At 39.8% G+C, this 27,302-nt stretch overlaps 1 protein-coding gene across 4 annotated transcripts in view; it reads right to left on the reverse strand.

The window, feature by feature from the left end:
* Positions 1-296: 296 nt before the first annotated feature.
* The window catches only part of uacab (uveal autoantigen with coiled-coil domains and ankyrin repeats b), a 48,515-nt gene continuing 21,509 nt past the window's right edge, over positions 297-27,302 (reverse strand). Inside the window, exons 1-19 of one of the 4 annotated variants that reach the window (XM_038308833.1) lie at positions 22,887-23,587; positions 22,156-22,286; positions 17,606-17,694; positions 16,780-16,844; positions 14,019-14,076; positions 13,021-13,091; positions 12,679-12,785; positions 11,793-11,974; positions 11,592-11,629; positions 11,310-11,366; positions 11,056-11,163; positions 10,844-10,876; positions 8,919-9,011; positions 8,688-8,718; positions 8,547-8,596; positions 5,437-8,106; positions 5,171-5,323; positions 4,455-4,520; positions 297-3,046 (exon numbers count right to left, since the gene is read on the reverse strand). In XM_038308833.1, the coding sequence (XP_038164761.1) occupies positions 2,975-3,046; positions 4,455-4,520; positions 5,171-5,323; positions 5,437-8,106; positions 8,547-8,596; positions 8,688-8,718; positions 8,919-9,011; positions 10,844-10,876; positions 11,056-11,163; positions 11,310-11,366; positions 11,592-11,629; positions 11,793-11,974; positions 12,679-12,785; positions 13,021-13,091; positions 14,019-14,076; positions 16,780-16,844; positions 17,606-17,694; positions 22,156-22,286; positions 22,887-22,922 (4,110 nt within the window). In that variant the 5' untranslated portion in view covers positions 22,923-23,587 and the 3' untranslated portion in view covers positions 297-2,974. Of the gene's footprint in view, positions 3,047-4,454; positions 4,521-5,170; positions 5,324-5,436; positions 8,107-8,546; positions 8,597-8,687; positions 8,719-8,918; positions 9,012-10,843; positions 10,877-11,055; positions 11,164-11,309; positions 11,367-11,591; positions 11,630-11,792; positions 11,975-12,678; positions 12,786-13,020; positions 13,092-14,018; positions 14,077-16,779; positions 16,845-17,605; positions 17,695-22,155; positions 22,287-22,886; positions 23,588-27,302 lie in introns of those variants that run through there. The other 3 variants (XM_038308825.1, XM_038308843.1, XM_038308851.1) reach the window with 3 other exon arrangements.

Below are 27,302 nucleotides of genomic sequence, written 5' to 3' on the forward strand. Positions count from 1 at the left end.
GCAGGCAGACACTTAATCGAGTCTTTCGTTTCCTTTTCTTCACAGAAAAGTAACATGATTATAAATCCAAAAAATAAAAATAAATCAAAGAATCAGTGGTCAAAGATGTCATCAAACATCCCTGAGCAGCTGGCTTCACTTTGTCTAAAAAGCATTAAACTAAGAAGATTAAAAAAAAAGCAAAAGTGAATTTTGTAAAGGATTGAAATGACCAGCATGTCTAATTTTCCATCTAAAACTATCAGACCTTTAAAAACTTATGATCACTTTAACATCATGAGGCACGGACAAGCATGTAGTTTTCTATGTTAGGCACTTTTATTGACTTTGTATGAATGTTCAACAAACAGAAATTGTTAATAAAGATAATGACCCAGTTTCATCACACTGGTTCAACAGTACAGTTCTGTAGACATGTATACTGATTGGGTTTGTAGTGTTTTAGCAAATAACAGTATGTAAAAAACTTTAGTGTTAGACCTTTAAACCTACAGAACACAAAAGTGTCACCGTTAAACCTGAAGGACAAAAAGATTACGGATTAGATCAAAAGATTGGTTAAGATGCAGAAGTAAATTTCTCCTTTGTAAGATCAAGGATGTTCAATTATTATTTTCAATTATTATTAATTAGATTAAGCTGAAAAATGAAGACAGGAGTGCTTCACATAACTGAGTGTTAAGAGGAGAGTTTCTCTGCATAAACAAACACACCTCTTCAAATCTAAAGAAATGTCCTCCTTGGGTTAAGTTTGTGCCGCTTTACTTCCAGACCTGCTGAATATCAGATTTGTCAGACTGTTAAGTACTTAAAGTAGTACAAAGCTATGAAAAATATAATCAGTGTAAAGGCATTAGAGACTCGCTCAGAAATCACAACAGCACGACACAACAGCATCAGGAGTCACACAAAGCTGGCCCAGGGGTACCTGCTGCTTTAGGACAGCTAATGAGTTCACTGCTGCAGGAGATAAATATTCAAGTCAAGATTTAAATCACAGATTTAATTATGTATCAGGTTTTATATTTTCATCTGACCAAATTGAATTAATCTTCCTTTTTTTTTAGGTTTGAGCATGCAACTTAGAAACTGTAACAACAGAATACCCCTGAGTGGCAATGCTTACAACTTCTATCAACTTGGCCTGCCAAGTCTTACCACTAGAGGGCACTCTGGTTTCAACAAAAAGTGGACATTTCACTGCAAACTTGAGGAAACAACAGATCTGCAGACTCAAACCCAGCATACAACCAACACAAAGCCTCATGTTGTCCTTTTGATGGACATGAATTCACCAACTCTGTAGTAGTTTTACATCAACAACAACTCTGAGTTTGGACCTCCAGGATTCGGTAGCTGTAGAGTCTCATTCATAGAAAGTAGATAACATGCACAACTGAGGAGATTCTTTAAAAGGACAGATTCACATTTCTAAATGCATCTTAGCTACAGACAGTGAGGCCTGATTTTGCTGAAAGTAGTCATTCTTTCTGGATCAAAATGCAGCTGTTATTCCTCAGTATTCCATTTTAAGAGGCGGACTGTTAAAAAATAAATACTCGCTCTAATAGCTAAAAAGAGGTCAATGTTCCCCTTTGACAAGATTCCTATAAGTTTCCATTTTCAGAACCCACCAATGTTACAGACTCAAATTTCTTTTGTTTTCAGGCATTTTTTTTATCTTCTAGAAATTTTTTTGTACAACAGATATTATTATTAAACCTTGCCACGATTTTAAGCTAAGGTTAGCTTTCAGTAGCAGCAGTGCAACTGCTTTAAACCAATAACAGAGATTGCGTTTAAACGTTTGATGTAACACCTTACATCAAATGTAAGTTTAGAAGGTGTTAAAAACCAAATTAAAGCTAAGTTGTTAAATCTCATGATCCAAGTAAAATAAAGCCTGATATTAGTTACGTACATATATCAAACAATGGCACTATTTTTACATCTTTAAGGATCACCTGAATACAAAGGAGTCTGAATATTCATACATTTTCTAAAATTGTTCTTATTTATCTCTATCATATAAATGCCAAAGCAGATTCTGCACTTATCCAAAGACTTAAGGGTTTCTAAGGAACCTTGGAGTTACACTGAGGGCAATAATGCAGATATTGTTGGTAAAATCTACAAATAACAGGAATCAATTTTCCTTCAGATTTTAAATACCCACAGAATTTTCTTTTTTGCATAAAAAAACAAACATGTCAATCTAATTTTGAAATTTTAAATTTAAACTGAGGTCTATAATGATGCATTTGACTATTTTACATCCATAGTTTAGACTGTTTATTAAAGCATCTAGGTTAATTGATCCTCTTTACATTTTACACCTAATCTTCTCATTTGTATCTTCTGAGTGGAAGATAGAATCAGAAGGAAAAATCTGATGGTAAATCATTTAAATATGAAGCTGTCCTTTAAAATTCTAGCAACATTTCTATGAAAAGTTGAAAACGTTCTGCAATGTTGACTGTCAGGTGGGAATGTGAGAGTGGTCTTTGCGATCATGTCCAGTTTTCATTTCAGCTGAGCATTTAGGAGTGTGTCATGTACAACAATAAAAAAAAAAAAAACAAAAAAAACCAAACAAACCCACATTTCAAATAACTTCCACATTACTGAACGAAAAGGGTCAAAGCTGCTGCTTTGCACAATCTGTTTGAAATGGTTTTACAACAATGAATCTTGAAGCTGGAACTGATTTGTTTTGGTAATGTCTTCTACATTAATGCATTGAGTTTGACAACAACAGTGAAGATTTGTAGCAGTCAAGTATTTGTTCCTAATCTGTGTCCACAGCTCCCACGTGAAAATATCCAAGAATGAAGGTGCAGAGACGCTACAGATGAACAGATTTTAGAAGTGGAAACCATTCCTTCTTTTTCCCTATACATTATGATATGCAAAGAAAGATGAGAAATATGAGAAGATAAACGCGAGCAGGTAGAGTTGTTTTTTTTTGGCGGCTTTAACAGACGAACTCCTGTCTCATACGGATGATCTGTAGTAAAGCAGCCTGGACGTCCTCATCCATGTGGCCCTGAAAGACACAATCAGGTTCACTTAAAAACACATAAAGATCAATAAAGTTGATTTAAATCACTTAGTCAGTTACCAAGCCTGTATCCAAAACAGCAAAAACAAAATGTGCGTTAAAATAATGTTTACTCCGTCCTTTTTTGTCCGAGAAGGAATTTTGCACCGGAGCACAATCAGCATTTTCACGTATTTTAATAAACGTATTTTCACATCAGTCACTTGGCAGGTTCCACATCTTTTGCTCCCACTTCAGTAAACATCTACAGCTGTATAACAAGCACTACTTATGTATTAAACTCCCTGGCATCCAGTGTTTTTTTTTTATGTTTTCTTACACTTTATGACTTTTCCTCTTTTTTAAAACCTCCATAGAGGAAATGTTAACTTGCTAGGCTGCATTATCTCCTTTTTTACTTATAATAAATACCTCTGGTCACCTGATCTTGTAATGCAAATACAAAAAAGCCCTTAAGTTAACAGAAAATGGACCCTAATCAGGGAGTAATGTTGCTTTTTTAACAAACAGGAAACCTGCTAAAAATTTCCCCAGTTTCTCCTGCTTTTTCTAGCCTTGAAATTCTCCTGCCCAGCTAAAGCAATTCGCACTGCCACAGAAAAAGGCTCCACCCTCACAGCTCTAAAGAGCTTTATTGGAGTCAGGGGGAGTGTTGGCCAAGTGAATAGAGCATGGTGTGCTTGTGCTCTTAGAACGTTGCAAGTACCCGGTTTGATCCCCACGGTCTCCACTCTGGGTCTTTGCGCAAGACCCTTAACCCCACACTGCTCCCAGGGCGCCGCACAATGGCAGCCCACTGCTCCCCAAGAGGATGTGTTAAATGCAGAGGTAAATTTCTCCAATATTAGATCAATTAAGTTCAATTATATGATTATTATCCATTCTCCACTTTATTCTTTGTCATTATCATTTTCCCGGTCTTCCATCTTGAATAAGAAAGCTCATCTTAACCGCTTCCTTCACTGTGGCTACCAGCCACATCTAGTCACAGATTGCATTTCACAAATAAAATGTAACAAAATGTCCACCTCCCCGAAATTCTCTTCACATACTTTGCAGGTGCAGAAGCTACCAAATTTTGCCAAATTTGCAACATTCGCTTCGCTGCTCTCCATAGCCGCCATCTACATAGAGATAACATGGAAATCCTTCGCTGCCAGCTGTGAATTTCAAGTTTGTTGTGAACGAACCTCAAAACAGAAATGAAATATAAAAAGCCAACAGGTTGCCTTGATTTGATCGGAAAGCCTTTTGTAGGTAACCAGAAAGGGCTACAGGCGTAGAAACTCCTAGTCATAGCATGTGACATGGAATGTGACATAAAATACCAAGTGTTTTGGAAAAGGAGGAACTCACAACGACTTTTGGAGCCAGAGGTTCGAGGACAACTTACCTGTGCTGCACTTAGAAGATGAGTCCTATAAATGGAAACCACCTCTCTGTGCTGCCTCTCAGCATCCTTATGGGGGGGACAAAACATGAAAGACATGAAGTTGCTTTGATGTCTGAGGCAGCAGCTCATATACTCAGGACTAAACTGCAGCATCAAAATCTCTGCAACAGTTGGAGCTACGCCAGAGTATCAGGACACATACCTACAACCTACAATGGAAATATACAGAATACTTGGAAATATTAACACTGGATAATCCAGATAGCAATGCCTGTCCACCAGCATACTTTTAATTTGAAATTAATCCAGTTAGAAACAAAGAATAAAATAATAAATGAAATGGAAGACAAAAAATTAAGAAATTGGACATTGTGATATAAATTAAAGTGAAAAGCTCTTTATTCCTCTAAATTGTTTTTTTTATTATTAGACTTAAACAACTTTTATTGTTATTTTGTATACATAGAGCTTATACAAACGAAATTTTGTTTAAAATGTGAAGTTTGGAAACCCAAACTTTGAAGTATATTTAACTTCTACTGTTTATTTCCAATTTTTCTGCATTGAAAGCCAGCTGAAATATTCTCATCTGAACTGAAGGGAGTAAACAGCAAAGATCGATAATGTGAATAAATGAATAACTATTACTTTAGAGTAATTCTACTGAAGTATTGGTTTACTGCCCAGTCATAGACGTAATGAGAAAATGAACTTACAGCCAGCTGCTGTTGAAGGCTCTTGATCTGTGCCTGCAGTGCATCAACTTGCTGTGTCTGTCTCTTGTTTGGGGTGTTGCTTGTGTACGCCAGGTGAGAAAGACCATTGAGGGCCTGCTTCAGTCGCTCCACATCCGTCAGTAACTCTGTGATCTACCAACACAATATATTTTATTTCTTGAACCGGTATTTAAGCCCCTGTATCTGTAGAAACTGGTATCATCAGGCAGAAAAAGTGCAGACGTGTGCAGTGAGTATTTTGGTACCTTCTTGTCTTTGGTTTCAGTTTGCTGAGCTGATGACTGGATCCTTTTCTGAAGATCACAGATTGTGCTGAGCGACTCGTCATACCGCTCTTTCAGCTCCCTGATTTCCTTCTCGATGCCGCGGCCCTTCTCCTGGACGGCTTCCATGTCGGTTCTGGCCTTGCTCTCGCCCTCTCTGGCTTGTCTCACCTCCAGATGGGCCTCTTGACACTCCTTTGTTAAACTCAGCAGCTTGCTGCTCAGGCTGGCGGCCTCCTCCTGCAGCAGCTGCTTCTCCTTCTTCAGCTCGTTCATTTGGTCCTCCTTGTGGCGGATGTCTTGCAGCGCTTGCGTGGCTTGCAGAAGCTCGGACTGCAGGGCGCTCACGTCTTCGGCTCTCTGAGCGCCGTTCTCCTCCTCCTCTTGAAGGGACGTCTGAAGCTTAGCGACTTCGGCCTCCAGGGCTTCTTTGGTCTCTCTGTGCTGCTGCAGCAGTGACGTGTGTTCCCTGCGGATTTCTTGAAGTTCTTTCTGTAGGACAGCGACCCTCTTAGCCTCCTCCTGCTGGGCCTCTCTCGCTTTCTTGCAATCGGCCTGAGTTTGCCGCATGAGATCGTTGAGGGTCGTCAGCTCTGTGTCGTAGGTGGCTATTCGGGTCAGCTCAGATTTCAGACGCTCCTGCAGACTCTGGATCTGTGTGTTGCATGAAGCGTTCTGGTCCTGCAGCTCGGCTTTCTGAAGCGTCACCTCCTGAAGCTGTTGCTCTAAGCTGGCCAGCTTCTGGGTAACGGCCTCATATTTAGACTTGAACTCTTCCTCCACTTGTTTATGCTTTTCAGTGCTAACCAGAGCAGAGTTCAGTCTCTGCTGAACAGATTCAGTTTCTACTTTAAGTTTTTCTTTCTCCTGCTGCATGCTTTCCCAGGTCGACCTCTCTTTGTGATACTTCTCCTCCATTTCCATCAGTTTCTGCTCCAGCTCCTTCACCTGAGAGCTGTAGGTGGTTTCCTTTTCCGTGGCTGCAGTCAGTGGGATAAACTTGGACTGAATAACTTCCTGTATGGTATCTAGTTCTTTCTTCTGGGCTTCCAGCTCTTGAGTGAGCTTCAGTACTTCCTCCTGAGCCGCAGCATGCAGGACCGATGCCTGGTTTGCTCGCTCTTCTGCCGCGTCGGTGGCGGCCTTCAGCTCATCTGTGACAGCTCTGTGCTCCTTCAGACTAATACACTCTTTCTTCATCTCCAACAAAACTCTTTCCAGCTGCTTTTTCAGATTCTCGTTTCCATCTTTCACATTCTTTAGCTCTTCGACACTTTCTTTCTCCTTTGCCTCCAACTTCAATTTCTCAGCTTTAACACTTTCTAAGGTTGAACCTAACTCCATCTTCACCTTCTCATGCTGCTGCCTGGGAACAAACTGCTCCTCCACCCTGCGCTGCAGAGCCTGCTTCTGTAGAGTCAACTCCTCTCGTTCCTTTTCTCCATCCTTGCATCTCTTCTGCAGTAGTTCAATGTCCTTTTTCAGCTGGGTATTCTGCTCCATCAGAGCGTCCAGCTCCCTCTGGTTCCTGTCGCTCATCGTCTCCTGTAACGAGGCTTTTTCGGCTTGAAGCTGCTGCAGCTGAGCCTCAGCTTTCCCGTAACGTTCGCTGGCTTCCACAAGTCTGTCCTTCAGCTCTTCCAGAGCCACCACCATGTTGTTCTGAACCTCCTCATGCTCCTTCAGGGGTATAAACTCATTCTCGATCCTGCTGTTGAGCTCGTCCAGCTGCTCTCTTAGCACATCTCTCTCCTCTTCACTCTCCTCCACCTCTTCGATAAGAGTTTGACTTTTTGCAGTCACGTCCATCAGCTTCCTTTTCAGAGCGACGTTCTGTTCTTCCAGACCAGAAACTACTCGCTGATGCCCCTCTGGAGACACTCCCTGGGATGACGGGCTGTCCAGCCTGCGGTGGAGCTCTGCCACCTCCTCCAGCACGCGGTCGTAGTCTTCCCTCAGCTCGGCCAGCTGCCGCTCCTTCTCATCCACTGCATTGGTCAGCAGGTTCTTCATGTTGTCAAACTTCTCTGCTGGGACGGTGTTTGCCTGCTTGTTCTGAGCCTCCTTCAGGCGGGTTTCCATCTTTAAAAGAGCTTCAGCCAGTTGGTCTCGTTCTGCGCTCAGAGCTCCCAGCTCCTGGCTCAGCCGCTCGCTCTCTGCGGCCAGCTGGCTCTCGCTGCTCTTGTATTCCTCTAAGGCTTTCTCGCTCTGCTTCAAGCGGTTACGAACCCGCCCCACTTCGGCTGAAGCGCCTTCGTATTTGGCCTTCACGTCCAGGAGCTGCGCTCGCAGATCTTCGGCCGCCTGGGCCCCCAGGTGTTCTTTTACAGCAACAACATGAGCCTGCAGCTGTTTGACTTTACACTCAGAGTCCAGCATCCTCTTCTGGACGTCTCCCAAAGCGTCCTCCAGCTCCTGAACCTGCAGGTCAGCCTGTTTCTGGATGGTGTCTCTGTTCTGGGACAGTTCCTGGCACTCTCTGTTCTTCTGGCTCAGTGCAGACTGAAGCTGGGCCTTCTCCTCTTCTGTGGACTGCAGTTTTCTTCTAACCGTCTCCAGTTCACGTCGAAGGACTTCAGCTTCAGGGAGATCCCGGCCTCCTGCAGTTTGGCTCCTCTGGACTTGTCTGGAAACAGGCGGGTTCTGTGGCATCTAAAAAAAAAAAAAAAACATCCACAAAATGGTCAAATTTGTTTTTGTTGTTATTTTTCTGCATCTTGTATCCAACCAGGTTCATTCTATGAAAATAAGCTAACATATAATTCATTTCAGCAAAGAAAGCAGGAAATTAAAGGACGCATGAATACATGTTGAATTCAGTATTGTAAAGAGTTATTTCTTTGTGTTTACACAATACAACCTGATGCAGGTTTATGCTAATTTGTAACAAGCAGCTTCATTTATGCCCTCAGCCCGCCAAGCTTTCCAAGATAACAATAAGCAATTAATGAAGTAATTGTGGTGTTAATCAGACATATAAGAAACACCGAGACAAAAATGATTAGAAAAAACTGTATATCTATTATTAGTACATAATCCCGACTATATTAGAGGATGCTTAGTTTAAGCCCGGGAAGCAAATGAAAACTTACGTGATTAAGATCCAGACTGTAAGCTTGCTTGACTAAAACTTTTTCTTTTCCTGCAGGACGACACCAATACTATGTTAACTCTCAAGATGTTTAGATAAACTAATGTTAATTTATTTCACTCATTAGAAAGAAGAGTCTGACCTTTGATAACAGACTGGCCTGAGTACTCCCCCTGTTAATATAGAGAGTGAACATTATTTAAGATGTTATAGACCTTAAAGACAGAATACTGTTTAAAGAAATGTAGCATAATCTGTATTTTATCAGCAATATATTAAAAAAAACAGATCTATTACGGAAAGCAAACATGGATGATAAAGTCAAATCCTCCAAGCTTTTAAATCTGAAATGTCATTGCAACCAATCACTGACCAAAGCACTCCGCAGCTGAACTCTGACAGTCTCTGGACTGCGGCCTCCTTCCTCTTTGTCTTTGGCACCGAGAAACGCCTTCAGCTGCTCCTTCTGATCCATTAACAGAAAAGTGCAGCAGTGATTGTATTGAACTATGTGATATGAGCAACAATGGCAAATAATAAAGAGGCGCTGACATCTCTATTTTAAACCTTTCTGAATGTAAAGTGGACCAAGAAAATCAAGACATCTACAGCAAACAGCTGAAGTGGCTCCATTTTTAACATAACCGCTGGTTTATGCTCAGAAGCCAGGTCATCTGTATGTGTGTCACAGTTAAAACAGATAAGCTCCGCCCCTTCCGCAGACACTGTGGGCGTTTCTCAATATGCGTTCTTGAGCGTTCTCGTGTGCTCGTGTACTCGTGACACGTCATCAGCCTCAGCCCGAGTACCGTTCCAATTCTCAAGAACGCCAGATCGAGAACGCATCAAATCCCCGGATGTTGTTCTCGCACCGCCCTCTTTATCGAGCATGCATCAGAGCAGACTTGTGCGTTCTTCAGACTGACCGCTTCCCCAGAATGCCCCACGGCAGCAGCTTGATTCGAGACAGCGCTCACAGTGTTAAGTTAAACATTCCCTTTTCTGCTGCTGTTGTTCTTCAAAAGTACGTTTTGAAATCGTTTGAGGCGATAACATTATACATTTAAGCCTCCCTGTGTGGTCTGCTTATAGATTTAGTGCGAAATAAAAAAAAAAAGTCCGAGGTTGAGCGGACCAGAGTGACCAGCAGACCTCCGAAGGTAACCGCAGCCACGGCTAATGTTACCCCGTCTGTAGTGCACTTCTCTCGGTCTAGTTATGTGTGAACTACCGCTCGTTCTGATGGCGTTTTTTTGCGGTTCGGTAATTTTTTTTAATGTTTTTTAAGCTTTAGAAATTAAAAATATTGTTTTCAAAATGTTTTGTGTAGGGAATAAATAGTTTTGACTGTTAAAGAAATGCTAAACAACATTGCCTGTGATGACGTCACGAGTACGCTTCTGCTCCAATACACATACGTGCTTGCGTGCTCGCGTTCTCGTCAAGTCTGATCTTCCTGCGTTCTCGCCAAGAAAGGACTTGACGAGAACGCGAGTACATACTCGCGTTCTTGTGAATTGAGAAACGCCTTAAGATGCACCTCTCCAAAATTGTAGGTGAGCTCAGACAGTGCCGCAGACAGGAGGCCTCCAATTGGTCAAATCTACATCCACTCCAGATTACATATATTTCCTGTTTGGTACCTTAGCAGCTTGTTTTGTTTGTATGACCGCCATTGTGGAAAACGACTCGTGAAGACAGACCAGCTAGAACAGCGAGGTGTGTGAGAACGCTGGGACCCTTTTTCCGCCTGGATCCCCACTCTTTTTTGCCCTCATGTCCTCATGTCCTCATGTTTTCCACTTCCCAACCACCTCGGCCGTATCTAGACCAACAGCTAATTTGCGATTCTCCCGCTTGCATTGTGGCGTATAATAACAGCACAGACCACGCTTCAATATTGGGCATAAATCAAAAATAGCTGCGTTATACCTGCGACAAGCTCACTGCGACACACTGCTGCGGGAGTATAACCAGCCCTTAAGATTTAGTTACTTTTACATCTAAATAAAGACAATAAAATCCTGTAATAAACACACTGCATCTGTAATAGATTATAAACGTTTGTCTCCGAGTCCCAGCAGGATCCATTTCCCTTGTGGTTCTTTATGGACAAAATGGACCCTCTGGTGGTCCTTAAAGCAGAGATAAAATCTAGCAGCTAGTCCCCAGTCTACTGGAAAATAAGTACTTTCTATATTTCGGAGGACTGTAAGCTCATTTTTATTCAATGTGGTTTCTCAGCAAAAGTAAAAACATTTAAAGAAAGCTTCATAGACTTTCCTAAAATGCTCTTACCTCTTTTTGAGAGTCTTCCACAGCCATCTTTTCCTGCAGATAGATAATTGTTTTACGTTGCTGTAGATTCATGCATTAATATATCTTTACTATGTACAGTCATCTATAATAATTTACATGAGCCTTATTGTCACTGAGCTCCTAATTTTTACTAGGGAAAAAAAGAAGCAAACATAATAAAAAACCTAATACAATCCATAAATCCAGCATACCTGTGTGAGCTGTTGTTGCAGCAGGTTGACCTTATCTACCAGGACTATCTGCTCCTGGTGGTACTTCCTTAGGCCGTCCTGAAGGGCCTCATTCTGCCTTTCCAGATCCTAAAGGGGGAAACACAAAAGCAGATTTAACACTTCATTATGGACATCGATAAACCGTCGATAGAAAACGGTTTTAGTCATGTAAGCTTTAGAGCATCGGGTCCAAACCAAAATGAAAACATGTGTTAATGTCCTCCTGCTCTTACATATATGATCTGATCCTTCCTGATGGACTCGGCTGCCTCCGATCTCTCCACTGAAAGCTGAAAAAAAAAAAAAAAAAAAAAAACCCACAAACTTTAACTTATTCTTGCATTTGATCACTAGAGGGCAGTCATGATCAACTCACAAGTAATGTAGGATAATAGACACAGCTTATATTAATATTTTAGAAATAGAAGGACAAACTTAAGCTGGATTAAGAGAGAATGAATGCATTATTTTAACAAGAGGTAGATTGATGATGTGAGTGAATCCAGCTGGATTACCTGCCGCCTCCACTGTTCGATCTTTGCCGCCTCTTTTTCTGCAACAATACCAAAGAAGTTCTTACTTTCTCTTTTTTTTTTTTTTTTTACAACAAAAGTTTAAAGGGAATGCAGCAGACAGAAATCAATGTAAAGATTTTTAAAAGACTGTAAGTCATGATGACACATCCTCCTACATTAATTAAAGACAAAGCCTCTGACCTCTGGTGGCCTTATCAAGGTGGCTTTTGACCAGTGCGACGAGCTCTTGGTTGTTGCTGAGACGAGCGTAGTGAAAAGCATCATGACCCATGTTGTCGACTGCTTTCACATCGATTCCAGTCCTCAATAACACCTCCACGGCGTCTTTGCAGCCAAACTCGCAGCCCAGAATCAGAGCGGTCCTTAGGGAGCCAACAGACAGGTTCTGGGTCAGAGCATGTCCAAGCTAGCTTTACACACAGATGACCAGGTCTTTCAAACACTAAACAAAAAAATAACAGCTTTCTTTAATCCCCTATCAGGTTTAATAAGTATTTAGTCGAGTAATTTGATGAAATATCTAGATGTAACAAAATGAACATGCTCTACATCTAGCGGTATTAACGACCTGCACTCTGACACAAGCAACACTGCTAAAAAATTTAATCTAAATAAGTCATTTTTTCTTAAAATAAGTGCATTTTTTCTTGAATTAAGGATTTAAGTGTGACACTTTGCCAATGGAACAAGACAATTTACACTTAAAATAAGAAAAAACAATTGCATCGTCTTATTTATTGTCTTATAATATCTTGATACCTTATTTTAAGAGTAAAAATACTCATTCAATTGGCAATTCATCTTATTTACCTGCTCAAATTAAGGGTAAATACCCTTAATTTAAGACATTTTTACTCTTTTTGAGATAATTTTTACAGTGTACTATGTTGCAAATGAAAAATATTGCAATGTTACAGAAACAACGCTTCAGTGGGAAATCCAACTTATCAAGCTGCATTCTATGGTCAAATCAGCTTTTTGTCCAGAGCTTGGATTAAAAGTGATCAAAGGCAACAGTGGACAGTCTTATGTAAGACAAACAGCCAGAGGGGGAGAAGGAACTTACTTGTTCAGTTTGTCTCTGACAGTGATATCAGCCCCTCGATCCAGCAGCAGCTCACATATTTGCGGATGACACATCTGTGTGGCCAGTATCAGAGGAGTCTTGCCATCCTAACAAAAACAACAGACTTTTACATATGTAAACAAAAAGCTATATCTTTCATTCAAGTCATTTACAAAGAAAAAAGTATATACTATTGCTCAGATTGCCTTGGATTTTATTGCCACTGTCAAGGCAAAAAAAAAAAAAAAATTTCAGAACAAAATATAAAAAAATAACTTTTCTACTTTCAGAAACAAGCCTTAACTTATTATATATGAAATTAATGGTAGAAATAATTCTTACAAAATCAGCAGTGTTCACAGAAGCCCCTTTATCACAAAGAAGTTTCACGCTGGAGGTGCAGCCCGCCATGACTGTGGAGATAAAAAAGCAGCACACCTACAATTATGTTGCTCCATTTAACATGAAGAGGTACATTCTGATCCACTTAGCTCAGGCTGCAGTCAGTGGGCCTAGAGCCCAGAGAGGCCTGTAGGAATCTAGAACAACTGATTTGATGTGGCATATATTAAAAGCAAAGAAGCATGTGAAAGTCCTTGTGATGTTATTCTACAACAGGAGGGGTCTGGGTCTTTGAGAGTGTACCTCTAAAAAGGACAGAGTGGAGTAAATTAAACTCGGAAGGATAGTAAAAGGAGCTAAGGTTCATTGCCATTAAAAACAGCCCGTCTCCTTACAGAGCTCTACTGATGAAATATCTCAACTGTGTGCAAGTCCAAACCGCTGCTACGCCGTTTAATCTTCATTTCTTTACATTATTCAGAGGTAGACTTCCTGGACCGTTTTGCTTTTTAAGATCTTCAGGTTATCAGGGTGGGTTGAATAAATGTAAATTCTTTAAAGTGTGATCCAGCAATAATCAGGTCTGATTGAGACTAAGCCTAAAGAAGTGGTTATTCACATTTAATTCATAGATCTAAGAATGGGGTACAAGGGTTAGTTTCTATAAAGTTTTTCTTGATAAACAAACAGCTCATTGTATTTAGCCAAGTCACTTTTTTGTGAAATTTAAACTATTAGATTGTATTTATTTTTTAGAACATTTCAGACCTAGAAAGAAAATATCTCTAGAAGAAAAAAGGCTGTACTTAAGAAAGTAGGAAGTAGTCATTTGTTAAATCCAGGGGTGACTTCCAAATGATACAGGTTTATGGTAGAGTCAAGTCCCAGCAGGAGTGGTATGAAGTCAGGTTTAAATTATCTATAACTGTGCTGAATGAAGCCATGTTAGCTAGAGTGTTCTGTAAAGCAGAGCTCAGCCACCAACAGAGGAGCCTTACCAGCATCATGCAGAGCAGTTCGTCCTTGTAGGTCCACGTTTCCAACAGGACAGTTGTGCTACAAGAAAATAAAAACACCTTCTGAATATTTTGTATTCTTAACTTTCATGGTAGCCCATCTTAATGAGTTAACCAAACAAAGTCAGATTGTGGATCCAGGAAGTTAAAAGTTTAATTTATCCATTAACCACTGGTTTTAGGACAAAATCAGAAAAATACATGAAAAAAGGTTTGCTCAATATAAGAAGGAACACCTCCATTTTATACCTCTATATAGAATAAAGGATTGCTGCAAAGTCTGTGACTCAAGCAGCCAAGTTTCACTAGATAGAAAGTTTTTCCAAAGAAGATGAACTTGAATGAATTTTTTTCATTTTGTTTTTCATTTTTAAACTTTGATCAAATTTGAATGTGTGTAACCGACTTTGAGACTGGTCTTTTATCGGATTAAATAGTTTCGATATTTCTATCAATAAAGAAGATTGTTGGAGGTGTAGGGGCCTTGGCACAGTATTAGTTGTAAATGGAGCTGTAAAAAATCAGGTAAATTAAAAGAGGCTTAATTGAATTCAACAGCCATATCCAGCCAAACGATTTCTCATAGCAGCTGCTTATAAAAGATTATTTTTATTCAAATAAAACAGACATGTATGCAAAATACAAATACACACTCAGTGATTGTTTAGCCTTAGTCTATGCCTTTTCCTTTGTCGGGTTAATTTTAACTAAGGCTATGCATGCCCAGTTAAATTGACCAGGGTAGACCAGAGTTGTTTTAAGAAAGAAAAGGACTGAAGAATCACAAACAAAAACTGGGCAAGAGTGCATAATTTAGTATGTAGAGTGAACCACAAAGCCAAGGTTACGGACTCTTGATATAACAGGTTAAAACTGTGATCCTGTCTTAGTATTACTGAAGCTTAAAGCTGACTCCTACTTCTAAATAATTGGACGAATCAATTGCCGTCTTTTCTGTAATCGCATATCCACATGAGAAATTAATTTAGTATTAAACTGCACAAAATAACTGCACTTAGTTTGAGCAGGTAAATAAGATAATCTACCAAAACAAAGATTTTTGCTATTAAAAATAAGATAACTGGATATAAAAATTTTTTTGTCATTTAAAAAATTAAAGCCTTATTCCATTGGAAAATTGTCTAACCTAGCTGCTCATATCAGCTGTGCTGCTGCCATCAACACCTTCGTTTATAGATGTTGGAGCTTGGCCTGTTTTTCATTGTTGTCCTGTTTCTCTGACTGTGACTGGGTGGATGTGCTCTCTTTATATCTCTGCTTTTTTCCGTATATCTGCTTATGTTTCCTCGAACCCCAGTCGGCCTCAGCAGATGGCCGCTCACACTGAGGTTTCTTCCTGTTAAATGGAAGTTTTTCCTCTCCACTATCGCTACAAGCATGCTTAGTGTGAGGGATTGCCTTTGAGTCAAGGAGTCGATGCAATCAACTGGTTTTCCTTAGATAGAAAACTGAAGCAATCTGCCTATGATCTAGTGAACTGTAAGGTGCCTTGCGATAACGTGTTGTGAATTGGCGCTATATAAATAAACTAAATTTAATTCAAATGAAAGGAAAATACACTTATTTCAAGAAAAATTGTCTCAGTTATAGTAAATTTTTTTTCAATGTATGTTTTCAGTAAAGGGGAAGGTCCAGTTTTGCATGTACATGCATGTGCATAATACAGTATGCATATGACGCAATTTAAACATGCCTATAAACTACAGCATGTACAACTTTTTTCCAACTATATAATCCAGTTTACTGGATCACATAATTCGATCTGAAGTCGATTGTGAAATATAGATAATACAATGATTAAAGGGATTGTTTGCTTAAATGTTCAAACTGAGAGTAAAGAAGACAGCCGTTGGCCGGTCATGACGTCTCATCAGTAGCAGCAGGCAGTTTCCATCATAGAGGATGGTGATGTGCTGAAATGCTTGTGATGTGTCTGAACTCTCACTCAGCTGGTCGTACACCAGTGGCTGCACTACTGCACCGATGAGGGGCTGTGATGAAAGCCTCGAGAACTCTATGCTAACAGGGGCCTGATGTTGCTGGGTAAGCTTGCCGGCACCTTCTGCTCACCCTTCCTCCCGATAATAACCCATCTCTCTCTAGCAACAAGTGGCAAAAATTATCTACAAGCTCAAATGATCTCGCAGTGAGGGAGGGCTGCCAATGGGGCCTAATGGTGATGAGTCAAGGGGAGGGGGGATATCCTATACCTGGAGGGTTGGCGCTGACTGAGCTAGATAAGGGAGGCAGTGGGAGCTGGCATCATGCTGCCAGGGGGGAGGTGTGATGACGGCACTAAGAATGGATGAGGGAGAGTGGGAGGGTGAGCTTGTCAACACGGCTGACGATCCCCTGCCAGCAGCCACAACCTCCATTAGATCATTGCCATGTAAGAGATGAAGGCTGGGGAAAGGTCTTCAACTATATGAGAACACAATGTCGGAGTGAAATCCCTCGCATTGTAAACACATAAACCCCCAGAGGGGCATGGTGACTCAACAGGGCCCATTGTTGACTGATATGGAGCGGGATCAGTGGCCAGAGTAGTTTGGCAATAATTATTCAAGGAACAACTGCTCTGACTGACCGCCGACTGGAGCAAAAATACAGCAGCATGTAGACAAACAGCATGTGTGCATGGATAGGAAAGAGTACAGATGCATAATGAACAGTATTTCTTTTGTTCTCTAATAGGTAAATAAATAATAAAAATGCACTTTACCTGCAGGAGTTTCTGCACACACTGAGAATTCCCGTACTTAGAGGCCAGATGAAGAGCGTTTTTACCTAATGGAGGCAGTTGGAACAAGTCTAATTAGAATCCATATTGAATGGAAGTTCCTTTCAAATTCATAGAGCCCAATGTTAGAATGCTCCTCAACAACAAGACTAGGTGAACTAGGTTGTTATGTTACTCAAATCTCAAACTATCATTACTACTCAATGATTAATAAAGCATTTGGATGCTACTTCATCTTTTTACAAACAAAGAGAGATTGCTGATTGGAAATTTTGCAGAGATGATTTTCAGAGGGACAAAATATAGCAATAAATAAATGTGAACAAGTAATGAAATAAGTGTGAATTCCCCATGAAATGAACACAACCAATATGAAATAGGGAAATAAAACATTTATGCATTTAAGACATGGTTTAAACACAATAATACATTTAATTGTTAAATGCCCTAATGAATAATTAAATTTTAAATAAAATTATTAAAATGCATTGAAAAGTTCTTTGTATCAGGGGGTCTCCAGTCTGATGTTATTTTTTTGACCACAGGCTATAAAGTGTGGAAGCCCTAGCTTCAAACAATTCCTTTGTTTTGCAACGATAACATTCAAAGTTTTTTATACGGTGCATTCAATATAAACATTACTGTAGTCCAGAGCAGAGAGCCAGCCTGCAGGACTCTTTATTAGTGTTTGGGCTAAAGTATAAACACTAATAGTAACCTAAACAACATTTTTACTGCAACTATACATTAGCTGAACATGTTATGTCCCGCTTGAGGGGTTACATAGTGTTTGCTAAACAAAACTTACCAGAGGCATCTTTTGCAGTGATGTCAACATTGTGTCCCAGCATGAGATTGAGACATTCAAGCTGTCCCCGAGTGGCTGCCAAATGAAACCTGGGGGTGTGCATAAATTGCAGAAGATATGACAGGAAAAACAAATATGAGATGGATATGGCAGTGAGGAGACAGAAGAGATTTAGGACAGGCAAGTGAAAAAGGAAAGAAGGAGGAGGGTGAAACTTAAGGACTAACTGAAAATGGAGACCTGGCTCCATACTGACAGCAAGATCAACATTCTTGAGGTACACAACAAGAACCCTCCATGACAACCAATCAGAAGATAATATGATGCGTTAAGTTTAGGGGAGCTCTTTTAAATGGAAAAACAAAACCATGCTATTTATGGAGTATTCAGGTCAAGAATGTATGGTGGAAGTGGGCTAAAAAAATTCATAATGCTTCATTTTCTGTGTAACAACAGACTAAAGCTTTGAAATGATACATGTTTTACATATTTAGGAGCAGCTCTGCCTTGAAAATAACCTTGTAAGTTTGTTGGTTTCACAACACATCTCAGATAATCAACCCTAACCTGAAAGATCCCAGTTGAAATTCATTGATGTAATCCACAGTCAGTCTGCTGCTACTAGCAATGAAGGGCTGCAAAGCCACTGTATGTAAACTAATCTCGGCCTGTTACCCCTCGCGCCACATGAAGCCCTTTATACACCAGGCCAGAAGTATCTGCCAAGGAGACAGCTAGGCTGTCACCTCAACACTGGCGTGGATATTAAAAGCCGTGTTGATGGCGAGGAGATGCTGCTCCTCTCTGGAGCAGTGGAGGGTCACGACCCCACAGGAGCAGAAAGCAGACAGGAAGCAGACCAGAGCAAAGCATGTTTGGTGAACACATGTGACAAGTTCAACAGCTAAAGCATGTTTCATATAATACCTAAATCAACCACTGTTACATTGTAACATTTCAGGGGAAATCAATAATCAAGGAGGTGCATTTTTTGTAGTAATGTTCAATTATGATGAGTCAGCAGGATGTGACTGCACATGCAAAATATTAGGATGTTAAAAAATGATCTCCGAAATATTTTAACTCCCAAATATGTCCTTTTTTTTTGAAGAATTGTCTGATGTTAAATCAGGAAGTATTAAGAAAAAGAAATTCATATGGAGGATTTTTCAAAGCGAATACTTTCAGCTGAATCTCCGTAAAGTGCCTTGAGATGACATGTGTTGTTAATTGGCACTATGTAAATAAACTGAATTGAACAGAATCTCGCTTCCTCTGCTGGTGCTTCAGACCTTTGCAGCTGGTCACTCCAAAATCAGTTTTCTCAGGTTACGCTGTAACAAAGCAAATAGCTCCCAAGAAGATTCATAACATGCTTAGAAATGTGCCTTTCAGAGAGTAGAGATGTCATTTCATCTTCACCCTCTAAAGGATCTGCCTGCTATTTTTAAAGGAAAGAGAAGAGGGACCTATAGACTATATGGTTGAAGTGGTTGAACCATTTCTGATGGGTATGTACTGTATCTAAAGTCTTTGGTTAATTAGCAGCTGTGATCATTTAGAAATGCCTTAGCAGTTTTCTGATGCTTAACAGCTGTATTAACATCTAGACTGTTTTTGTCCAGAAAACTTTTTAAAATACCTTTAAAAGATGCAGTTTGTGATGGCTGCTTAGCTTGAGTGGTTTTTCTTTACACACTTATGTGCTAGAAGTCATGTAATCTGGGACTTTAACGGTTAAAGGTATAATGGAGGATGTTCTTTTTCTGGGTGGATCATCAAAATAAGTGGTCCTCCTAACTGTCAATCATTCTGGTGATATGTTTACGTAAGTCCATCCTTTGTGCTCGTCCCCATTTTCACTTATCGTGATGAGTCTGACATAGCGGAAAAATTGCAAATCTTCTTTTAGAAAGTTTGTATGAGCGACGCAAGCAGCAACTTTTAAACCGAGCATGCACGAGTAAAAGGGGCTTGTGCACGCTCTTGCACACGTTTAATAAATCCTTAATCCTTTATTGTCCCACAATGGAGAAATTCACTCTCTGCATTTAACCCATGCCATCGAGTACAGGGTTTTGCACATGAATTTTCTTTTTAAAAAGCATTAAAAAAAATTGTGAAAATCCTTCACTATTCCTTTAATAGCGGCCTTTTTTCTAATAGCTTCAGCTAGTAGCTTTCTAATTTCAAAGTGTTTTGAAGCATTTTTTTCTATAGCCGTACTGCCAAACCATTTAGCTCACAGAAGCCAAAAGCTAAGGGTGAACATTTATCGTATTGTTTATTGTTGTTATCAGTTCTTGGTCATGACAAGAATTTTGAAAATCGTCTACATCTTATATTAGACTCAATGATGAATAAAAACTCTACAAACTGGGCAAGTTGTCAAATTTTTTATTTGTAGTTTTCCTTTTTGCCCTTTTATTATTTTTTTATTGGGATTTGAAAAAATATGATACGGTTAATATGAGCTGTTAAGTGATATAAATCATCCTTCTTTATGTAACTGGTGTCCTGAAGAAGCCAAATTTCAATGTGTATGTTCTTCAGAGTATGACTTGAGATTGTAGGGCTATTATGGCTGTGGTAAGCAGTGGAGCCATACAGTTACATAAGAAAGACTGCGAAGATGTAAAGTTTTTTTTTTTTTTTTTTTTTTTTTTTTTTAGCGTTACTTTTATTGTTATCATGATAGTATCGCTAATATCTGGACAAGATTTTAATTGCATATCACTCAGCCCTATAAAAGGCATATAAACGGGACAGATGTTTAAAATTTGATTGATCAGATTCAGGATATTTTGCAGTGATTCCTTATAATAACAGCAGCAGGATTTTCTATGATAAATTAGCAAAGATTGGGTAATATTTACCTGAAAAAAAATTGGCAAGAACTATTTTAAGTGATCAGAAAATTGTTATTTTTAAAAACAATATAGGGATAATTGTATGATTTGAGAACCTGCATTTGATCAGATTAATTTCTAAATATACATTTTAACATAGGAATACAAACGGTGAACAGAATCATTAAGGTCTCCTCTAGGGGCCAGTGTGCAATCATTCAGACTGGCTTTGCTGATGGACCCTTACGTGGCACAACGGCACAGAGTAAGTAAAGGTTATACAAGGAGTAAGTAAAGGTTATGGGTGGGCCTGCCTCACTGGGACCCAGCTGATGCCAGAGGAAAGATGTAAACTGTTTACTCAGCTGGAGCTCCAGTCAGAAGCACTTGTGCTGAATTCATTAGCTGAACAAAGTGAGGCTAATCCGGGGCGAAGCAGATCAAGTACAGGGGGTAACAGTTTGTAATTAGTTTCTCCACAGAGGTTCGTGATTACAGGGATTCACCATTCAACATTCCAATGTCGGCCGGGATGCCATAGACATATGTGGTGTGTGTGTGGCCCTGGTCAAACTATAAACAGACCGTCAGAGCTGTGATTATGGCTTGTTTTTTTTTGTATTTTGGACAGCACTGGTAAAAGTTTGACCTCTTTTTTATAACACTAAGTTCCTGTAAGTAGATTGTTTGGTAGACTAGTTCAGAGCAGTCTAAACAGCAAATAATGACTAACTGTTTGGGTCCAACAGATTCTAGTCTGGTCAACCACAGTCTGGAATGAATATAGTTCCGCCTATTTTCAACAACTTGTCAAAAGCAGATATTATGTAGACTAATGTTTATCAAGATGCATCCACTATACATGATGATGGCTTCTTTACTCTCACTAGTAAATTCAACATGACCCTTTGCTTCACTGATCTGGTTCTCTGGTTAATGAGGCCTTACTTGTGTGTTAGTCCTTCACTCTGAACTTCTCTTACTTCAACCAATCTTATGATTCCAGCTTAGCAGCAAAATACCTAAATATCTGGGTATTTGTTAGTTCAATAAAGCCAACTTTGATTCCAACTGAAAAAAGCTCCAACATGGTTCTCCAAGAGGTCAGCTGAACCCAATAATTTCAGCCGCTGAGCCTAAATAGATTAGTTATTGTTGGGAACAACTTAACGCATCTGATCTGACTTGGAAGGGAGTCATTTCCTGCAGGGACTACATAAACAGCCTGTGGTCCGTGTGGTCAAGCTTTCAGTGTCCACAAACATTCTCGATGCCAACTCCCACACTGACCTCAAGAAGGCTGGAGAGGAAAAGAGGGAAACAGCTGAAAGAAAACAGACATCCAAATATATAACTGGAATATCTGTTCTTTGAAGGGCAGCTGGATGAAGCTTTTATCAAATGTTGCATGTTTCAAGGAGGTGAGTGATAAAACTGGTCAGCCAATCATGGAGTAATCTCCAGGCTAGATCCCTTATCTGGGGGAAAGGACATGGAATGTCATGGATGCCTTTGTGGTGCAAAGAGCACTGCAATGTCTTAGCAATGCGTCTTCTAATTTTTAATTAGTTTTTATAAGAAGCTTTAAGGTTCTTAGGGCATTTTTTCCATGTTTAAGTTGGTACATTCCAAAAGAAAAAAAAAACTGCAGATGTCAAACTTTTAATGTCAGCATATTTATGTTTGTCCTGGTTTACTCACGCAGAGCGTCCCTCCACGTCGAGCTTGGTGGGAATGATGCCCTTCTTGCCGAGAACCGCAGCGACTTTGTCCGCCTCGCCACGTTCCACAGCCTTCATCAACCGATCATCGTACTTGTTCCAGTCTGTGTTCTGCCATCAACAAGATAAACCATCAGAACTGACAGAAACTGAATGTGTATTTTCCACAGAGACTTGACTGAACATGTAAGAATATCTGCTGCCATATATGGAAGAAGACCCTTGTGGCTTCGTGGATTTACAGGAAAATGGATCAGTCTTATATTTATTTTGGGGGGGACCGACATAAAAAAAATTTTTTGCAGAGGTTTTCCAGACAAACATAAAACAATGGCTGAGTCAGACTGATACTCTTCCACAACAATAGTTTGGGACAGAAGTTATTGCAGGAACATGCAAGGAATGTGAAGTACAGCAATCCCACGAAATCAGCACTAAATCACATCACCGCATGAGTGACAGCTACAAAACATGGGAACAGAGCCCTCCTCCACAGAAAACAACAACATGATCTAAATAAAGAACATAGCCCAGTACAATCACAGAGAACTTGTAAGAGTGTAGAAACAAAAACTTTCATCAAAATACCTTAAATACATCCTTTCGTTTTCTACTACATGGTCAGACTTTATATATGGTCATGAACATTTCTACCTGTAAAATATTTGGTTGTGACTTAAACAGACAAAACCGTAAAAACAGAATACATACAAAGTGCATGGAGGTGCATTTCAGCCAGCGGCTCATCTTGGGTGAGTGGAGCTGGTCCTTGCACCGTGCTACTGAAAACGTTGCCACTGTTCCGGTTATCAAAAAAAAAAAGGAAAAGAAATATTTACAAAAAACTTTTCTTTCTCCGTGCACTCAGCCAGTGAGTGCAACGAAACGGAGAAGACAGAAGGTGAGAGTCTTTCCAGCAGTGAAGTTTCCTCTTACTAGAGGCAGAAAAGTTAAATTTTCAAGATTTTCTAAGCATTCCTTTAGTGCTTAGGAGCTGTGCTTGCAATTTCATCACTGCTCAGCAGCTTTGGTTGATAGTTAGATGGAGGAGGAGTGAGAGGGGGAAAAGGAATGGAGGTGGAGAAGCAGTAGGGCCAGCCCTGCCAGCACCGGGACCTGCCCTGGCCGGCAACTGCAACTCCTCCTCAGGAGGAAAAATCAGCTCAGTGTGGCTGCCTCTCACCTCCGACGGCCGCGGCTCCCCCTACCCCTGCCTTCCTCCTTAAACCTACTTAGCTCAGTCTTTTTCTGTTTAAATAATATTGGTTTCTGGAGTCTTGTTATCTTGAAAAGCTACTTGCTTATCAAGAAGTAAGCAGACCGCTCCTTCCTTTGCCTCTTCTCGTCACGGTTAGTGGTTTTAGCTTCTGCACACCACCAAATGGCAAGGTCAGTCAGACTCAGTGGGGTAAATATGCAAGCTCTCGGAGGTCTAAAATATCACCCCCTCCCTGGTAAACAGCAGCAGCGCAGACAGCCCCTCAGACTGGTTACCTCTTTATTTTTTGACCCTCCAACCTTTCTGTAGAGACTAATAGGAAGACAGGAGCTAAGAATACATTCTGGGCATGCCAGTACAATGAGTAATGGCTTTGGTGTCTTTCACCACTGCCAACATAAAACAAGACCAGCCAAAAAAAATCTTGCTTACATTGCCCCCCCTTCTCCTCCACTACCTCCAAAGTGAAAATATTAATGTCAGAGATTATTGGAAGTGGTCTTGGCAAAGACCCTCAAAGGACACGACGGAGCCATAACCTCCAGATCAGACATCCATCATGAGTGGGTTCTGGATCTCCTAAGCTCTGTGATCCTTGCAGCAAAGTAGTAAAGCTTGATCAGGCGTCTTGCACTTAACTGTAAGAAACTTTAACCACACATTAACAGCTCAACTTCCACCAACTTACTACGACACAAATCAAAAGCAGAGCTTTTCACTTTTATGAGGCAAAACCTCATGAGGGAGAATGCGCAACCACAGCAAATTGAGAAAAGGAGGAGAATGTATGGAGGGCCCGTTTAATTTACACACAGCATCAGCTCCCTGTGGGCTCTGGTTACCGCCTGCTGCCAGACTGGCGTTTACAGAGCAACAGTGATATTTACAAACATGCAAAAAGACCTCCTCCACATGACATGTCATATGAAGAAGTAGGTGTCAACTTACGAAAGCTGCTCACCTTTGCATGGAGACAAAGACGCCAAAATGGCACATCGCCATTGCATACAGCGGTCACGTAAATATCTCACATGGGTGCACTTGTGTGTGGATTTGCTTAGGAATCCGTTTATGTACTAGTTAATAATAGGGCTGTTAGCAAGCAAGAGTTGGAACGATGCTTGTTACACAAAAGAGATTTCTAGATACTCGATTACTCAAATGTCCTTGACGTAAAGAATGAAGGTTTTGTGCTTTTTGTTTTCATTTAGCTCAGAAAAACTCAATGTTTCACCCAAAAGACACCATGACAAGCTTCTCTAAAGTTTTGCTCTTATTCTTTCTCATATGCTGAAACAATAGAGGTCCACATTTAACTCTATTCAATTCAAAAACACTTTCCTAAACCAAAAGGTAAATAGGATGTGGCAAGCTTTCTAAATTTCGTTTAACCTCTCAATCGCAAATAGATTCTCCTGGAGGTTTTGCTCAAAATATCAGGCCTAAATATAATCAAGGTTTCTTCAGCAGTCACAATTGTATTTATATAGTATTGGTATCAAAATAAAGCCAATACTTGAGAGATCCAGAAAATGAGGATAGCTCATAGAAAAATAAGACCTTTTTTTCCCCTTGCCAGACTTTATTTGCATTATACAGTATATAAACCTTTTAAAAATATAAATAAAGGGACAAACTTTTGGAAACCCCTGTGGACAGCCTGTGCCAATACTCCTGCAGCTGAGGTAAATCCTTTTGGCACAGTTTCACACATTTTGGCACCATCTACAAACCTGATTTTCCCTCATTAGATTTTGTTTCCTTGTAAAACTTAAACTTTACTTGTCTAAGATATCTTGATATTAGTTTTTTTCAAAACACATTTATTCATTCTTTGATCATACTTTTAACAAAACAAGAAACTTCTGTGTTTGACTCTAACTGAAGTAAATGTACTGAACATCCAGCCCAGAAACATTTAATAAAACACAGATATTTAAATAAATCAAGAATCACCAAAACATATTCACTTTTCTAGAGCACTGAACCACATTAAATACGAGTTTACACCTTGGAGAAGTCTGCCTTACACCATCAGCAATACTTCCATGACAGGGTGATGGTGTTTGGTCAATGATAGTTATAGAGATTCGGAGAGCGCTAGTGATTAGGACCGAAACAATTTATCGGATTAATTGTGATTAATTGATTATTGAAATATAGTCAAGTAATTTAGTAATTGATTAACTGTTAAAGTTATACTAGAGGATTTTTGCAAATTTATGAAAAGACACGCCCACTACACTTAAAAAATGCGCATGCACAACCTTGTCCCGGCTCCCGAGACAGAACGCATATTAAAAGTGTGCAAGAGCATGCACAAGCCCATTTCTCGTCGTTTTTACTAGCAGTGATGTGATAACGATTTCTCCAAATAGCATGCCAAACTTTACCTGTCCAGTAGAAACTTTGAAACCGAGGCATCAGTTGGAAGCCCAACCTGTGCTTTTTTCTTCTCTTCTCCTACACTTCGTAGACACTTTTTCTCTTACGACCCTCGGCCATTTTCAAAGAACAGCGGTGAGAAAAGTGAGCTTCAATGACTGTCTGAAACCGTTGCTTATACATATACGCCGGAAAGTGTGCACGCGCACAAAAAGATAACTAACTGAGGACGAGCACGTAAGACGGCCTTATGTAAACATAACGCCAGAATGATTGACAATTAGGAGGACCACTTATTGAGATGATCCACCTGGAAAAAGAACGTCCTCCACTATACCTTTAACTGGAGTATAGAGATGGTGCCTTTAGATCAGCGGTCCCCAACCACCGGGCCGCGGACCGGTACCGGGCAGCACAGAAAAAAGTATATTATATATATATATATATATATATATATATATATATATATATATATATATATATATATATATATATAATTTATCAACGATCAGAGACTGAGTGATGTTTTATTTTGAAAAATATAAAAAATTGCGGTATTCTCTCCCAATTACATCAGTCGGTGCATCTGTGCCTCTTGACACAGGTTAATTCAGTTCAAGACTCATCCTATCTATAACATCCTATCTTTGTGAAGCGGGATTTTCTGCAGTTACAGCGACCAAAACAAAGCTACGGAGCAGACTGGACATCAGGAGCACACTTCATCTGTCATTTTCTCTGACTACATACAGCGGTCCGTGGTGCAAAAAAGGTTGGGGACCGCTGCTTTAGATGACAGATGCTGATGAAGGTTCTCAGTCATCCAGGTCATAGTCATTCCGTAAAAATTCAAAAAAAAAATATCCACTGGACTTGGTTTCCAAGATTTGAAGACGTTTCGCCACCTCTCCAGGAAGCTTTCTCAATTCAAATGAGGTGGCGAAACGTCTACAAATCTTGGAAACCAAGTACAGTGGATATTTTTTTGAATTTTTACGGAATTTAGATGACAGAGCAACACATTTTGAGCAGTAATTATATCAAAAATATATAAACATTTTGGATTTAATATAAAAAAAAAAAACTTTTTTGTCTGTCAATCTACCCTATCCAGAAGTCATCAAGTGAAAAAGCTTTAGTTTCACCTGGTTTGATTTTACTATCCAATTATTAACCATTTCATCGAAGAAGAAAAAAAAAAATCAACAGATTAAGTGAAAATAAACGTTTCATGATTTATTGATTGTACATCTGAGGTAAGTAATAAATTCTGATTTTTACAAATTGCCATATAGCAACTGTTATCGTTATTGTTCAGGATCAAGCTTGTTTTTAAGATCTTGCATAGCGGATTCTGTTGTTGTTATTATAGAAAGACATGGCAACTTACTGGTTTTATTATCCAACTGTGAGTGTCTTTCTTGATAATGAAGGAATTAAAAAATAAACAATACTGGTGGTTTGTTTAACAGTCCATATACCTTCTGCATTAAACCATCCCTCCATATTTTCATTCTAGACAC

The sequence above is a fragment of the Cyprinodon tularosa genome, unplaced genomic scaffold (assembly GCF_016077235.1).
Source record: "Cyprinodon tularosa strain WSP-4 unplaced genomic scaffold, ASM1607723v1 ctg1174, whole genome shotgun sequence".
NCBI lineage: Eukaryota > Metazoa > Chordata > Actinopteri > Cyprinodontiformes > Cyprinodontidae > Cyprinodon > Cyprinodon tularosa.